We start from the raw sequence: 16227 nt of genomic DNA, 5'->3' as shown, positions 1-16227 counted from the left end.
TATTTTTCATTACATGTTCATTGACGTGTTATTTGCAGTTTGTCACTATGACAATTGAAACACCTGGAAGTACAGAATGGTCGTGTTACCACCTTAATAGGCAGCGTGCAGTAGGACGCGTTGATCCGTTGACTGATGGGTGTACTGCAGAACGGTCAGCTGGTGTGGATGCTCGCCAACGTTTTGTGGTTGTGTATAATATAACTAGAATGATATCATCCTTGGTGTGAATGACCCTTTATCCTGTCAGGAAAAAACCCACCGGTTCATCCTTGGTGTGCTCTTTTTGTTACGTCGTCGTAGGCTAGAGCTTTCTCATGCTTTGAGCCATAAATGTTTGTAGAACATCTCGTTCTTTGTCGCCTGGGAAGAAAACAGCTCCCTGATAGATTTTCAAAAGAAGTTTCTCCCATCCCCCCCTCTTGATACTGTGTGTCTTATACATATCCTCTGCAGACATGAATACTGCATTTCTACTCTGTAAACATGAATACTTTACATCGAACAGGGAATGCAAAATAAAATAAAAATACAGACGTCTAAACTTTGGCTCCGTTGATCTCCAACCGACATATACAGACAGAATTGAAAAGGCTCAGAAGGATTCATATGAAGGTTTCTTATCTTGTTATTTTAGGGGGAAAGATGTCTGTCCAGCGAGTGGCGCTTGCTTTGTTTATACCATTTTGTCTCCTCTCTTGTAGACTTCTGTACAACTGGTCCATGTCCCTGCCGAGTAACATGGTGCTGAAGAAGGCAGTAGACAGCCTGCTCTGCTCCATGTGCCACATCCATCCCAGTTACTTCTCTCTGCTCATGTCCTGGATGGGCATCGTGGCCCCGCCCACCGCCGCCCAATCTCAGGCCCAGCACCGCCTCTCCATGACGGACGACGGAAAGAAGCAGCACGACCTCAGCAGCGCCAATGCTAACGCCACCACCAGTGCCGCTGCCACCGGCCTTACCGACGACTCCAAGCACGCGCGGCCGCCCATCGCCCTGTCCGAGTCGGAACTGGCCACTCTGGCTTCAGCCTCCCAGTCACCCGGGGCAATAGAGCAGCTGCTGGACTCGGGCCTGCCCTCTCTGCTAGTCCGGAGCCTGGCCGGACTCTGCTGTGGCCTCCTGGCTGCCGCTGACCTGCCCCTGCCCGCCACCGCCCAGGCTGAACGACGGCAACACCATCACAACCACCACCCCCACTGCTCCTCCTCTTCTTCATCCTCCTCTTCCTCTCAGAGCAGGGTGCCCCTGTCTGCAGAGCTGGCAGCCCCAGTGCTGCGTTTCCTCACAGAGGTGGGGAACAGTCATGCCATGAAGGACTGGCTTGGTGGGCCTGAGGTGAACTCTCTGTGGACCGCTCTGCTGTTTCTGCTGTGCCACTCCAGTGCTAGCGCAGGGGGAGCCAGTGGTGGCCAGGGGCACACGGGAGCACACTCAGCTGCCTCCGGTGGTGCGTGCTGCCCCCCTCCTCCGCCTCCACCCCTGCCCTCTGGGTCGCGCTACTCTCTAGCCTCCTCGTCCCGGGGCAGCGGGCTCACCACCCAGCAGAGGACAGCCATCGAGAACGCCACAGTGGCCTTCTTCCTGCAGTGCATCTCCTGCCACCCCAACAACCAGCGGCTCATGGCACAGGTCTGGTGGAATGCCTTGATGACGCACATTTCCACCTGACCTACAGTGACTGTGATGTTTTACTAACGTGTGTTTGGTGGTTTCTCCCTCTCCGTAGGTGCTGTGTGAGCTCTTCCAGTCGGCCCCCCAGCGTGGAAACGTACCCGTCTCTGGCAACATCTCCGGCTTCATCCGCAGGCTCTTCCTACAACTCATGCTGGAGGACGAGAAGGTCACAGTCTTCCTGCAGTCGCCCTGTCCGGTGGGTACCAAGTTTTTGTAGGCTCTGATCTCGGATCAGCTCTCCATACCCTCAGTCCTAAACTTAACCATAACGTGGGAAAATGTCAAACTGACCTTAAATCATAATCTTGGAGCAATTTAAATATCCTGCCTATGGACTTGCATTGGAAAGGAATAATGCTGTGATGTGATATCCCCAGGTGGCCACAAGGGGCCAGCCCAGCAGTACAGACAATCCCTCTTCACTCAAGGCTTTCCCCAGACTGATGCTTGTCGGAGAAATGGCACTGCACTTAAGTCACATTAATGCTCCATCTTTCACCCTCCTCACTGATTAGTTGTCATGAGTGGAGTTTAGAGAGCAGTCATGGTGGTGGTGGGGGGTGGTTCAATTGTCTAAAGATAATTTAATTTGAACCTCGTACCTTTCGATGTGCTCATTATTATGCCCCATCCCGTTTTTGATGATATACATGGTGTCAGGGAAGGGTGAGGGTCATTCCATGGACAAGGTGAAGGATGACTGTTGTGCATGGCATGCCGAGAGGTTTCTGATTATGCACAGCGAGACAAGCCTACATGTACTCTAACTTAGGAGGTCATTTGTGTGCTGAATTACACAAGGAGTCCTGGGAATCACAGCCGTGAAGGTTAATCATGTATGATCAGTATGTGATTAATAGCAGGGTGGGTCTACATGCTCATGTGTTTACGCCTTAGGTAATGTCATAGTCCACCTTCTTGTGCCTTACCCCCCCCAAAAAGGTTTTTACTTACAGTACCAGTCAAAAGTTTGAACAAACCTACTCATTGAAAGGTTTTTCTTTATTTTAAAAATGTTCTATATTGTAGAATAATAGTGAAGACATCCAAACTATGAAATGACACACATGGAATCATGTAGTAACCAACAAAGTGTGAAACAAATCAAAATATATTTGAGATTGTTCAAAGTAGCCACCCTTTGCCTTGATGACAGCTTTGCACACTCTTGGCTTCACCTGGAATTATTTTCCAACAGTCTTGAATGAGTCTTGAATGAGTCTTGAATGAGTCTTGAATGAGTTGCGGTCCAACTCATACCAAACCATCTCAATTGGGTTGAGGTCAGGTGATTCTGGAGTCCAGGTCATCTGATGCAACATTCATCACTCTCTGTCTTGTTCAAATAGCCCTTACACAGCCTGGAGGTGTGTTGGATCATTTTCCTGTTGAAAAACAAATGATAGTCCCACTAAGAGCAAACCAGATGGGATGGCGTATCGCTGCAGAATGCTGTGGTAGCTATGCTGGTTAAGCGTGCCTTGAATTCTAAATAAATCACAGTATCACCAGCAAAGCACCATCACACCTCCTCCATGCTTCACGGTGGGAACCACACATGCTGAGATAATCCGTTCGCCTACTCTGAGTCTCACAAATACACAATGTTTGCAACCAAAAATCTCAAATTTGAACAGACAGATTTACACCGGTCTAATGTCCATTGCTCGTGTTTCTTGGCCTGAACTGGTCTCTTCTTATTAGTGTCTCTTTAGTAGTGGTTTCTTTGCAGCAATTCGACCATGAAGGCCTGATTCACACAGTCTCCTCTGTACAGTTGATGTTGAGATGTATCTGTTACTTGAACTTTGTAAAGCATTTATTTGGGCTGCAATTTCTGAGGCTGGTAACTCTAATCTTATCCTCTGCAGCAGAGGTAACTATGTCTTCCTTTCCTTGATGGTTTTTGCGACTGCATTTGGAGAAACTTTCAAAGTTCTGGACTGACCTTCATGTCTTAAAGTTATGATGGACTGTCGTTTGTCTTTGCTTATTTGAGCTGTTCTTGCCATAATATGGACTTAGCCCTATTTGGTAAAATTATATCTTCTGTATACCACCCCTACCTTGTCACAACAAAACTGATAGGCTCAAATGCATAAAGAAGTAAAGAAATTCCACAAATTAACAAGGCACACCTGTTAATTGAAATGCATTCCAGGTGACTACCTCAAGAATGTGGTTGAGAGAATGACAGGAGTGTGCAAAGCTGTCAAGGTGGCTACAAATAAATATAAAATCTATTTTGATTTAACACTTTTGTTTACTACATGATTTCTTATGTGTTATTTCATGGTTTTTATGTCTCCACTATTATTCTACAATGTAGAAAATAGTACAAATAAACAATCCCTTGAATGAGTAGTGGTCAACTTTTGACTGATACTGTACATCAGGCTTTTTCAGATCTGCAAAAAGTGAATGATGTATTCTGTAGACTTGCCCAACATTTTCATTTCATCAGCGTTGTAATTGTCAGTTGATCTGTGATATTTAAGTAAGGATCACTACATTTCACCCTAATCTGAATCTCACTGGAGGGAACTTTGACATTTTGATTTGCTGTCAATCAACAAACAAAAAAACCGGTTGACTTTTTATTATGCTCGCGACCATACCAAGATATGGGTTCTTGAACATTATTGTTCCTATGAGACGTGTATTAGACTTGCCTAAAAGCCAAGGTGCATGTTTCAAACAGCATTTTATATTACATCATCTTGATGGCTTCTGCTGCCAGGCTAGTCACTGCAGTGTAGAGTTGTCAGGAAAGTGTACTGTGGGGCCTGAGTGACGGTTGTGTTTGGAGCTGCAGTGACTTGTCCAAGGACCCTCCGTAGCCGAGCCGTGCTCTGGCGACACCACCATGCCTGTCGCCTGCAGGTCGCAGAAGGCGATGGATGTCGCCTGGGATGTCGTGAACATGTAACATTCATGCTGAATGAGAAGCCTTGTCAACTCCAATAAAGGTCGAGGCACGAGTGATGGAGTGGGAGGTCTTTAGCCAAGGCCGGCCTCATTCAATCTCAATGTGGCCCTGCGTAGTGCTACTGAATCTTTCATAACTTGCGTCTCTCTTTCACTCTCTCGTAGTCATGATCATTCATAACATTGGTGGTATTATGTACTTGGTCTGTCCTAATACTTTCTCATCCGTCTTCAGCTGTACAAGGGCCGCATCAACGCTACCAGCCATGTGATCCAGCACCCCATGTACGGAGCAGGGCACAAGTACCGCACTCTCCACCTCCCCATCTCCACCACCCTGGCTGAAGTCCTGGACCGGGTGTCTGGTACGTCTGCTGCCCCTACCCATCTGTCACTATAGTTGGGAACTGAGTTATGTGAGACGCACTGCATCCAATTTTTCTTTGTGCTGTTTTAAATAACTCCCCTCTATTTTCTAAAATAGTCGTTGGGGCCCAGTCTCTCTCTAAACTAACGCGGCCTGTTCCCTTCTCCTTAAGGGGACGATGTCCACACCTATAATCTCAGTGAGCATATAGGCTATGTCCATTAATTTGACAAGCATTTCACTGCACCTGTGAAAACACCTTGCAAATCTGTGTACGTCACCGGTAAACTTTGATTAGTGATGAACAGCAGGTGAAGTGTGTTATGCAACATTGATGGGGAATTACTTTAAATATTTTTCCTCGTAGCCTCATCAACCTCCTCAATATTATGTGGCCCTCAGATAAAGTGGAGCAGAGTGTCCCTTGCCACTCAGACAACCCCTCCTCCGACAGCCACACGGGATTTGAATGGCGGGGGAAACCCGTTCTCCGTACGCCGCTCGTCATTCAAGCATTTTATCCCCTCTCACTGGGTCCTTAAATGATTTAAAAGGCAGCCATATTTGAAGTTAATGCACCATGTCAGCACCTCGCACATTGTCGGACACACACACACACAATCTCCCTGGGCATAAACATTGACCTTTTCTGGCGACTGCTGGGTCCACTCACATCTCCTTATTAGCGTGAGTATGGAAGAGCGTCTCGCCATATTATTTTCCCAGCAGGTGGAGATGAGCGTTCTGATTAATGGCTACGGAGTTGATCAGCTGGTGGCAACTGCGTTTTAGAGAGAACATCAGTCGAAACGTACGCTTAACCCCCGTACACATGCCTAGCATAGTGGCACTTAAATCACACACCCTCATTCCGGTCTTTAACCCGGCTGGTCCACTCTGTGATTGAAATAGCCCTGCGTGAGCTGACGCACTGATTTATTTGTATTTATTTTGTTGGCCTTTTCCAGAAGTCCCAGAGTTATGTAAGAAGCACTGAATCCAATGTTTCCTTGTGCTCTATTAAATAACTCATACATTTCCTAAAATAGTCGTTGAGGCCCAGTCTCTCTCTCTCTAAACTAACCCGGCCTGTCCCCTTCTCCTTAGGGGGGACGATGTTTGCACCTATAATCTCAGGGAGCAAATAGCCTATGTCCATTCTAGATTAGAAATGCCCTCTTAAAAACATGCACCCCCCCCCCCCCCCCAAAACATGATCAAACAGTCATATAAACCCAGATGGGAGAGGTGTTAAATTTAAGGCATTATCTGGTTGTCAATGTCAAGCGCGTGTGGTGGTGGGCTCCAGCTTTGTGACGGCATGGCACTGTTAGCTGTGTGGCTATGATAAGTGGTTCTCCTCCCGGGACCTTGAGAACACCAGATGGAGGCCTGATACAACAGGGCGTTATGAGGCTCTACCCAGTGAGGGAGGGGCAGGCTCAGTTAATAATACAGCCCAGACCGCTACATACAGCTAGCGCTAGCCAGGTGTCTTTTTAAAGGAGCCTTGCTAATTGCTAATAGCAGATTATTTGCTATCTAGCCCATCTTATCTGAACTCCCAGGGAATGGAGGACTGCGATGGGCCAATGTCTCATTGATTGCGTAGCCTAGTTCGTGCATACATTAGGGTTGATGTCAATACTTGTGTGCACTGGACCAGTTGGCCACTGGCGACTGAGGCTGTACGTACATATTATGACAATTAGCATTTACTCTTTCACATGTGACTTGTTACCGAAGGGTGGCTCTAATGTGCCCCGTCTCGGTCTCTCCCCTCCATCCCTTATTCAGACACCCCCAGCATCACAGCAAAGCTGATCAACGAACAGAAGGAGGACAAGGAGAAGAAGAATCAAGAGGAGAAGGAGAAGATGAAGACCGACAGTGGTTTCCAGGACAACTACAGTGTTGTCGTGGCCTCAGGTACACGTTTTGGCTCTCTCCGATCTGTCAGCTTATCGTGGTGGGCAACCTCATCCCTTCCCTCCCACGCCTGCCAATTATTATGGCTTAGCAGGAGTAGATTAATTAATTTATCCTGTTGCACCAATTAGAGGGCAAGAATTGTTTGGCTGGTAGCTGGGCTTCCAGCCGTATGTTGAGCTCCTGCACCAAATGTAAAGGGAATGATTGCTCTCTTTGTATGTGGAAATAAGTCATTGGAAAAAAAATAAAAAAAATAATAATAATATATATATATATATATATATATATATATATATATATATATATATATTTGTAAATGGACAAATGGCTTAATATCCCATTTCTCTTGAAATATTGAAAGTGTTTGGTAGATGAGAAGCATTAGACAGAAGCACACCTCTAGAATCACATTCCCTAGGATGTAAAAGTGCAATTTTACGTGATAAAATGACCGGTGTGTGTTTCCCTGCCAGGCTTGAAGTCCCAGTCGAAGAGAGCTCTTTCCACCCCTCCTCGTCCCCCTTCGCGGAGGGGCCGGGTGATGAGCGACAAGCTGACATCCTCCTCAGGTGTGGACCCCTCCGCCAAAACGCTCAGCGTGCCTGTCTTCCACCTCTACCACAAGCTGCTCCCAGGTACTGTACACACACACACACACACACACACACAGTTGTCAGCTCCCCTCCTTCCAGAACCTCCCTCTGCCAAGGGAAGCCTATTGATCTGACCTGCTTAATGAAGCTGTGACCTCCGTCTCAGTCAATTCATTGAGCCAGTGTGTGTTGCTGGGACCCTGAGGTGTCCAGGTAAATGTTAATTTAACTTTTGATACTTTCGATGTTGTTACTTTTAGACATTGTGTCAATATTGAAAATCACAGCCAACCAGATCCAAGTATTCCCAAACTCTGGGAAGAGGAGCAGAAACATGATCAGACCTGGGTTTGCAAGGACACTGATGTACTATGAGCAAAAACAGCACTCCATCCATGATGTCTTCACATGTTGTCATTGTTATCTAGGTCACTAGCCTTCATGATACATAGCTGTCATGTATTTCCTGTCCCTCTGGGCCTGGTAGTGTGACCACAAGGCTTTGGTTCCTCACTGTGAACACTGTCTCATCCCCCCCCTCCACCCCTCAGGTCAGCCCCTGCCGGCAGAGATGACACTGGCTCAGCTGTTGACCCTGCTTTATGACCGTAAGCTGCCCCAGGGCTACCGGTCCATCGACTTGATCGTCAAGCTGGGCTCCAAGGTCATCGCCGACCCGGGCCTCTCCAAGACGGACTCGTTCAAACGGCTCCGCACAGAGAAAGGTATTTTAGAGCATTCACATACATACAAGCACATGCTTGCGTTCAGACATATAAACACACACACACAATCTCACACTCCTCCTACCTCCCTCTGCTTCTGTCATTTTTCTTCTTGCTCTGCAGTTAGTGTGTAAAGTGAGCCCCGAACGTCTCTCTCCACGCGTCCCCTGACAGCCCATTCCACAGCGCGATTAATGGCTCTCCCCTTTCACTGCCATCCATTTCTCTGTCTGAGCGTTGGGCCTCTGTCTCCTGAGATGTCGTATGGTGCCATTACCAGTCTCTGGAACGGGTGGGCCAGTGGGAGACTCATACTCACTCCGCTCTTCTTCACTGTGTTGCGTAATAGGGCTCAGGAAGCAAATGTATATCCAGTTCTACAATGACGCTGTACACTAGTGGTGTCCAACTCATTTTGCACCGGGGGCCGCATTCTTCGAGGTCTGGAGGGCCACGCTTCAAATTGTATATACACTGCTCAAAAAAATAAAGGGAACACTAAAATAACACATCCTAGATCTGAATGAATGAAATATTCTTATTAAATACTTTTTTCTACATAGTTGAATGTGCTGACAACAAAATCACACAAAAATGATCAATGGAAATCAAATTTATCAACCCATGGAGGTCTGGATTTGGAGTCACACTCAAAATGAAAGTGGAAAATCAAACTACAGGCTGATCCAACTTTGATGTAATGTCCTTAAAACAAGTCCAAATGAGGCTCAGTAGTGTGTGTGGCCTCCACGTGCCTGTATGACTTCCCTACAACGCCTGGGCATGCTCCTGATGAGGTGGCGGATGGTCTCCTGAAGGATCTCCTCCCAGACCTGGACTAAAGCACCCGGCAACGTGGTGTTGGTGGATGGAGCGAGACATTATGTCCCAGATGTGCTTAATTGGATTCAGGTCTGGGGAACGGGTGGGCCAGTCCATAGCATCAATGCCTTCCTCTTGCAGGAACTGCTGACACACTCCAGCCACATGAGGTCTAGCATTGTCTTGCATTAGGAGGAACCCAGGGCCAACCGCACCAGCATATGGTCTCACAAGTGGTCTGAGGATCTCATCTCGGTACCTAATGGCAGTCAGGCTACCTCTGGCGAGCACATGAATTGCTGTGCGGCCCCCCAAATAAATGCCACCCCACACTATGACTGACCCACTGCCAAACCGGTCATGCTGGAGGATGTTGCAGGCAGCAGAACGTTCTCCACAGCGTCTCCAGACTCTGTCACGTCTTGTCACATCAGTGTGAACCTGCTTTCATCTGTGAAGGGCACAGAACGCCAGTGGCGAATTTGCCAATCTTGGTGTTATCTGGCAAATGCCAAACCTCCTGCACGGTGTTGGGCTGTAAGCACAACCCCTACCTGTGGACGTCGGGCCCTCATACCACCCTCATGGAGTCTTTCTGACTGTTTGAGCAGACACATGCACATTTGTGGCCTGCTGGAGGTCATTTTGCAGGGCTCTGGCAGTGCTCCTCCTGCTCAAAGGCAGAGGTAGCGGTCCTGCTGCTGGGTTGTTGCCCTCCTACGGCCTCCTCCACGTCTCCTGATGTACTGGCCTGTCTCCTGGTAGCGCCTCCATGCTCTGGACACTACGCTGACAGACACAGCAAACCTTCTTGCCACAGATTGCATTGATGTGCCATCCTGGATGAGCTGCACTACCTGAGCCACTTGTGTGGGTTGTAGACTCCGTCTCATGCTACCACTAGAGTGAAACGGCCTAGGAACAGTGGGTTAACTGCCTGTTCAGGGGCAGAACGACAGATTTGTACCTTGTCAGCTCGGGGATTCGAACTTGCAACCTTTCGGTTACTAGTCCAACGCTCTAACCACTAGGCTACCCTGCCGCCCCATTAGGGAGCTGGACAATCAAACTATGAATGTAGGTCCATTTATTTCTACACAATATTGATTTAGAGTCATTTGCATTTGAACGTATATTGCGTTTGTTTGGCACCCCTGCTTGTACGCCTTCTCTGCCTCTTGGGCCAGGGTTTACTTAAGATGGAAAGCTATTATTTTACGATCATTAATTGGCCTCAGTGACTTCACTGTAAGAGAAAGATGGAAATGTTTGCTGTATGTCAAAAATGAGTTTGGACGAGGGATTGGAGGCTTGAAAATGGCATGGGTGCATCAACTTCAGTAAATACAGGCCTGACTTTTTCCATCAAATCCCATTTGAATGTTTTTTTGGTCCCCCTTGTATCCCCTGTTACCTGGTATTCCTGCTTTGAAAGAAAAGCTCTGATGCTTGAAAGCTCCCAGTGCAACCTGACCACCCAATCAGATTCCACCCTCTACTTTTCAAGCCCTGCTTGTTCCCAAAGCTGTTTTAGCCATTAACATTGAGGGAAACCTTTTTATACAAGATTCATGTCCTCTGTAAATGTCACTATAACATCTATACAAGATTCATGTCCTCTGTAAATGTCACTATAACATCTATATAAGATTCATGTCCTCTGTAAATGTCACTATAACATCTATATAAGATTCATGTCCTCTGTAAATGTCACTAACATCTATATGAGATCCATGTAATGGTTTCACCTGGTAAATGTTATTAGTCACTCTTTTTTTAAAGATTGCGTTGGAGCAGGATTTTAGGGGTGATGCTACTAGATTTAGCCTCCCCTCTCCTAGCTTTGACGGTCAGTACCGGGTCACACATGATAGCATGGGGAGGATACATTTTGGGCATTAAGATATGACAGCCAGCCAGAGCAGTTGATGTTTTACTTTGATGTCAGTGCTAGTAATGTGCAAACGTAGTCAAAATGTTTGGATGCCTGGTTCAATAATCTAGTGATTTTTTTTTTTTTTTTACTGGTAGCCTACGGCTATGCGAACACCGTCTTTAGGTGCAGTCTCAACCATATGTTGTACTAAATGCATTAAAACGGAACTAATGGCTGAGAAAATAATCCAAATCTAGGTGTTTGCTCTTACAAGTGTGTGTGTGTGTGTGTAGTCAAAACACATCAAATTTTTTTGTTGTGTAAAATTAATTTGTCCCTGTGATTCCATACCAGTCACTCAATTCAGGGCTAAATTCAATGTAGTTTCCACTAACTCTGTGGCAAGATATTGTTTGTTTTACACCGAAACCTACCGTAGTGCCTTTTTCTCTCTCGCTGCAGGCTGGTTGTTCTGTTGTGAAGAGAGCCCATGCTTGGTAGCGCTGCTTCAAAGCCCAGAGCCTGTCTCTTTCCGTCAGTGTGGATATTAGATTTTTTTGGCAGTTCACAGCCTATATGCCCCCCCTGGCACCCTGGGGCTAATTGCTAACGCTAGCCGCCACCACCTACTCTGCATGCAGTGGAGAGCGTCAACTCCTACCTGCAGTGCACCATCTTCTTCCTCACCTCAGTCCCACTGGATGACTTGTCCGTCCCCCTGTTGGGTGAGATATTTTAAAAGGCAACTGTCAATCAGTTCAGCCAACCCACTACTAGAACAGTGGTCTGTTAGTGGTTACCGAAGATGGGAGGCCGGTGACCTGCGTGTTATCTGCTAATGAGTCTGCCCAGCTCCAAACCCATTTCACCAAGACTGTCTTCAGCCAGACACTAACCCACCTTATTAGGTCTCTCATTGTCTTCATTGAACCGCTTTCGTTTAACCTCTGTGCACTCTGGAGTTCAGATAATTAGTTGAGGCGTATAGATTAGAAACGATCTGAAGCCTGCCGAAGGGTGTATATTCAGCATATTCTCTGGTCTAGGGTAAAGGAACACTTTATGTAAAAGGAATGCAGTGCATACACATTTTCAGCCCATTTCTCTGTGCGTTGAACCATATACCATGCTACAATGCCTTCTGAAAGTATTCAGACCCCTTGACTTTTGTTTTGTTACAGCCTTTTTCAAAATATTTGCCAAAATCCTCAGCAATCTACACACAATACCCCATAATGACAAAGCAAAACGTTTTTTAGAAATGTTTGACTTGAAATCGAGTTCAGATTCATCCTGTTTCCATTGATCATCCTTGAGATGACGCTACAACTTGATTGGAGTCCACCCGTGGTAAATTCAATTGATGGGACATGATTCGGAAAGGCACACACCTGTCTATATAAGGTTCCACAGTTGACAATGCATGTCAGAGCAAAAACCAAGTCATGAGGTGAAAGGAATTGTCCGTAGAGCTCTGAGACAGGATTGTGTCAAGGCACAGATCTGGGCATGGGTACCAAAAAATTTCAGCAGCATTGAAGGTCCCCAAGAACACAGTGGCCTCCATTTTTAAATGGAAGAAGTTTGGAATCACCAAGAATCTTCCTAGAGCTGGCCGCCCGGCCCAACTGAGCAGTCGGGGGAGGAGGGTTTTGGTCAGGGAGGTGATTAAGAGACCCGATGGTCATTCTGACAGGGCTCTAGAGTTTCTCTGTGGTGATGGGAAAACCTTCCAGAAGGACAACTATCTCTGCAGCACTCTACCAATCAGGCCTTTATGGTAGAGTGGCCAGACGGAAGCCAGTAAAAGGCACATGAGAGCCCGCTTGGAGTTTGCCAAAAAGCACCTAAAGACTATTTAACCATGAGAAACAAGATTCTCTGGTCTGAAACCAAGATTGAACTCTTTGGCCTAAATGCAAAGCGTCACGTCTGGAGGAAACCTGGCATCATCCCTACAGTTAAACTTAGGGGTGGCAGCATCCTGCTGTGGGGATGTTTTTCAGGGACTGTGAGACTAGTCAGGATCGAGGCAAAGATGAACGGAGGACAGTACAGAGCGATGCTTGATGACAAACCTGCCCCAGAGCTCTCAGGGCCTCAGACTGGGGTGAAGGTTCACCTTCCAACAGGACAACGACCCTAAGCACACAGCCAGGACAACACAGGAATGGATTGGGACAAGTCTCTGAATGTCCTTGAGTGGCCCAGACTTGAACCCTATCGACATCTCTGGAGAGACCTGAAAGTAGCTGTGCAGCAACGCTCCCCATCCCACCTGACAAGAGCTTGAGAGGATCTGCAGAGAAGAATGGGAGAAACTCCCCAAATACAGGGGTGCCAAGTTTGTAGCGTCATATCAAAGAAGACAAAGCTGTAATCGCTGCCAAAGGTGGTTCAACAAAGTACTGAGTAAAGGGTCTGGATACTTAATGTAAATATGATATGTAATTCTTTTTGTTTTAATAAATTAGCAAACATTTTTAAACGTTTTTGCTTTTTCATTATGGGGTATTTTGTGTAGATTGTTTCCCCCCCCTCAATCAATTTTATAATAAGACTGTAACCTAACAAAATGTGGAAGAAGTCAAGGGATCTGAATGCTTTCTAAAGGCACTGTATGTACAGTAAAATGCCTGCCTGCCGACACTTACTGCGTACCTCACCTTAAATTTCCTCAGCTTCCAATACCATCTCTTCCCAAAACAAATCTTTCCGGAATCTTCTGTCTCGAGATCCATTGAGGCTAATAAGTGGAGGGAAGATGTGACCCCCACTAACAGTCCTGTGAGAGGGAGGGGGAGACATGGAGAAATCTTGTAAACCCAGCTCGGAGGCTTTCAGCCCCACTAACGGCCATCCACTGAACTGAAGATGGGTACATGGTGAGATCTAGCCCCAGACCCCTTAATAGTCTTCAACTTCCCCAAATAGGCCAGACCTTAAATGGGTTTTGTCCCTTCAACCATTTTTAGGTCTCTAGACCTCGTGATTTATCATGTGGAAATCTCAGCCTAATAGGATGCGCCTTGCATAGTAAAGGTACTGGAACATTCTGTGAAATATGTTTGTTGTTGAGCAGAATTGTGAAAATCCTTGTCGTTCACAATTTGTCCTCTTTCTCGCTGATCTTATCTCATATGCTCCTCTGAAGTCTAACGATCACCTTTTTTCCCCGTGCCTTCACGGTTGCATTTGAAATGTAACAACTCACTGGGTTGATGCTGTTTAGATATTCTCTGGGTAGCCCGGTCTCTCCTTGCGGCCTGCTGAAAGACGAGCGGTTCCTTCCCTCTCCATCATTTCTAATCCTGTTTTGGAAGTCTAGAGAGCACGGGTCCTGTTACAAATCGTATCAGTCACAACCTTGGTGACTTTATAATTCACCATGAGGGGGACGGGGAAAAATCCTTTTAGAGACTGGAGCAATTCATCATTTATTTTATTTTCTTCTCCAGGAGAGATGATGTGCAGCTTTTCTTTTTTTTTTTTCTATTTTCTTTTTTGGTAGATGACCTATCAATCGACTGGGGCTTTTATATCATCATAAAACAGGCCAGCCGCACCGCGGAATGAAAACCATAATGGGGGGGCTATTTTTACCCTTCACCCGCCGTTCCAGTTTATCTTTTTTTTTTTTACCGTCTACAGAACCACCTCCTGACACGCAAACAGCGACAAGTAGCCTGTGTCCTTGATTCTGATCTAATCCACTTCATCAGGAGAGCACGTCCGTTTCCCAACTACAACCATTCGCGGGTTTATGCATTCACATATATAAAAATTGAAATGGCTCTCCGCTCCCTTATGTCTGAGAAACTGCTGTCTGTTTCTTCCCCCTTCTCCTCCCTCTCTCTCCTTGGTTGCTTGAACTTGACTAATAAATAGTGTGATGGCTCTGTTGGTTTCTCCCACTCTCTCTTGATCCTCGAATGAGGGATGAGTTCTCATTAAGTGCCTGCGACGTGAACAATTTCCCTCCCGCAGGGCGTCCCGTTCTTTACTAGTCATTATTGGTTGAGGGCAGCACACAGAAGAACGTACGTCACAGAACATAGCTAGTGTCCCAGTGGAAACCCTAATAATTGGTCTATTCTCTAACCCTCCTCTGCTTCTCCCTCCTCCAGTGGAACACTGTGACATGCTGAGTAGCTGTCCGGAGGACGAACCCATGACCCCTGGGGACGACTGTCTTGATGCAGCCATCGATGAGTCCCTGCTGGAGACCAACCCCATCCAGTCTCCCCTGCAGGTGTTTGCAGGCATGGGTGGTCTGGCCCTGATTGCAGAGAGGCTACCCATGCTCTACCCAGACGTCATCCAACAGGTTAGACCGCCACAGATACCCTTCTAATACGTATATCACAAACACCACCAGTCAAATAACCCTTTCACAGCCTGCTTCATTGGACTTATTTCATTGTTGTCCTACAATGTTTAGCTCATGTTTTTAGATAGTGTGTTTTATATATAGCCCATTATCTAGAGCCTTAAATTTAAAGGGACATTTCAAAATTGTTCAATTTCCTATTCATAATTTCCAGCACCACCCCAACATCAACAGATGTGAAAATTGCGCATTTCTATGTTTTGTAGTAACAAAGATGGAGTAAGATTAGTGTTTCCAATGATGATATTGGTGTGCTCATTTAAAAAAAACAATTATGAGTATGCATTGTCTACAAATTGGTTGTCATTGGAAATACTTATCTTCCTCTATCTTTTTACCAAACAACATGGAAACGCAACATTTTCACATATGTTGGGGTGGTGTTGGAGATGATGAAAAATTATGGAATTTCCCTTTCAGAAATTAAAGTTACCTTTCATATATAGAGCATTCCCATGCGGATCTGCGGTTGCCAAAGTAATGACGTGTCTTTACTGTTGGCCCAGCTTATTGAGAGGCATGGCAAGTCACTGGGTTTGCCATTCAGTCTAAATTCGTTTTTGTCTCCTCTGCGATCCCCCGGGTGCTACATCATGCCTCCTAAATGAAAGTAAATGAATACTTAAACAGTAATTGAGAGCGCACAGTGACAAGGTGAGTAGCTGGAATGCATTCTGAGAGCTGCCAGGTACTAAATCTGTTTTCTTTTTGTTATTTTCTCCCCCCTTCCAAATTGTTGCAGCAAATTGAATTATTCAGGCAGTCTCCCAGAGCTACTGGTGGTTTGAAGCAGACGCCCCACGAGGGCTACCAAGTGAGATGATTTGTTTTGTACTTAGCATTGTGATCGATATGAATCATATACATGACTGGTCGTTGGATGGTTTACCATAACCCTTTCTCAACAGGATATT

General features: G+C 46.2%; 1 protein-coding gene across 19 annotated transcripts in view; it reads left to right on the top strand.

The window, feature by feature from the left end:
• Positions 1-16227, top strand: part of LOC109899695 (baculoviral IAP repeat-containing protein 6) — a 140948-nt gene that overhangs the window by 62277 nt on the left and 62444 nt on the right. For 15 of the 19 annotated variants that reach the window (XM_031835772.1, XM_031835763.1, XM_031835766.1 and 12 more), the window contains 8 exons: positions 705-1635; positions 1733-1876; positions 4844-4973; positions 6773-6904; positions 7381-7542; positions 8052-8225; positions 15051-15250; positions 16056-16127. In XM_031835772.1, coding sequence (XP_031691632.1) covers positions 705-1635; positions 1733-1876; positions 4844-4973; positions 6773-6904; positions 7381-7542; positions 8052-8225; positions 15051-15250; positions 16056-16127 — 1945 coding nt within the window. The remainder of the gene's footprint in view (positions 1-704; positions 1636-1732; positions 1877-4843; positions 4974-6772; positions 6905-7380; positions 7543-8051; positions 8226-15050; positions 15251-16055; positions 16128-16227) is intronic. The other 4 variants (XM_031835774.1, XM_031835771.1, XM_031835778.1 and 1 more) reach the window with 1 other exon arrangement.

This window comes from Oncorhynchus kisutch, linkage group LG11 (assembly GCF_002021735.2).
Source record: "Oncorhynchus kisutch isolate 150728-3 linkage group LG11, Okis_V2, whole genome shotgun sequence".
NCBI lineage: Eukaryota > Metazoa > Chordata > Actinopteri > Salmoniformes > Salmonidae > Oncorhynchus > Oncorhynchus kisutch.
The sequence above is the reverse complement of the archived record's forward strand: the minus strand, read 5'-3'. Positions and strand labels throughout refer to the sequence as shown.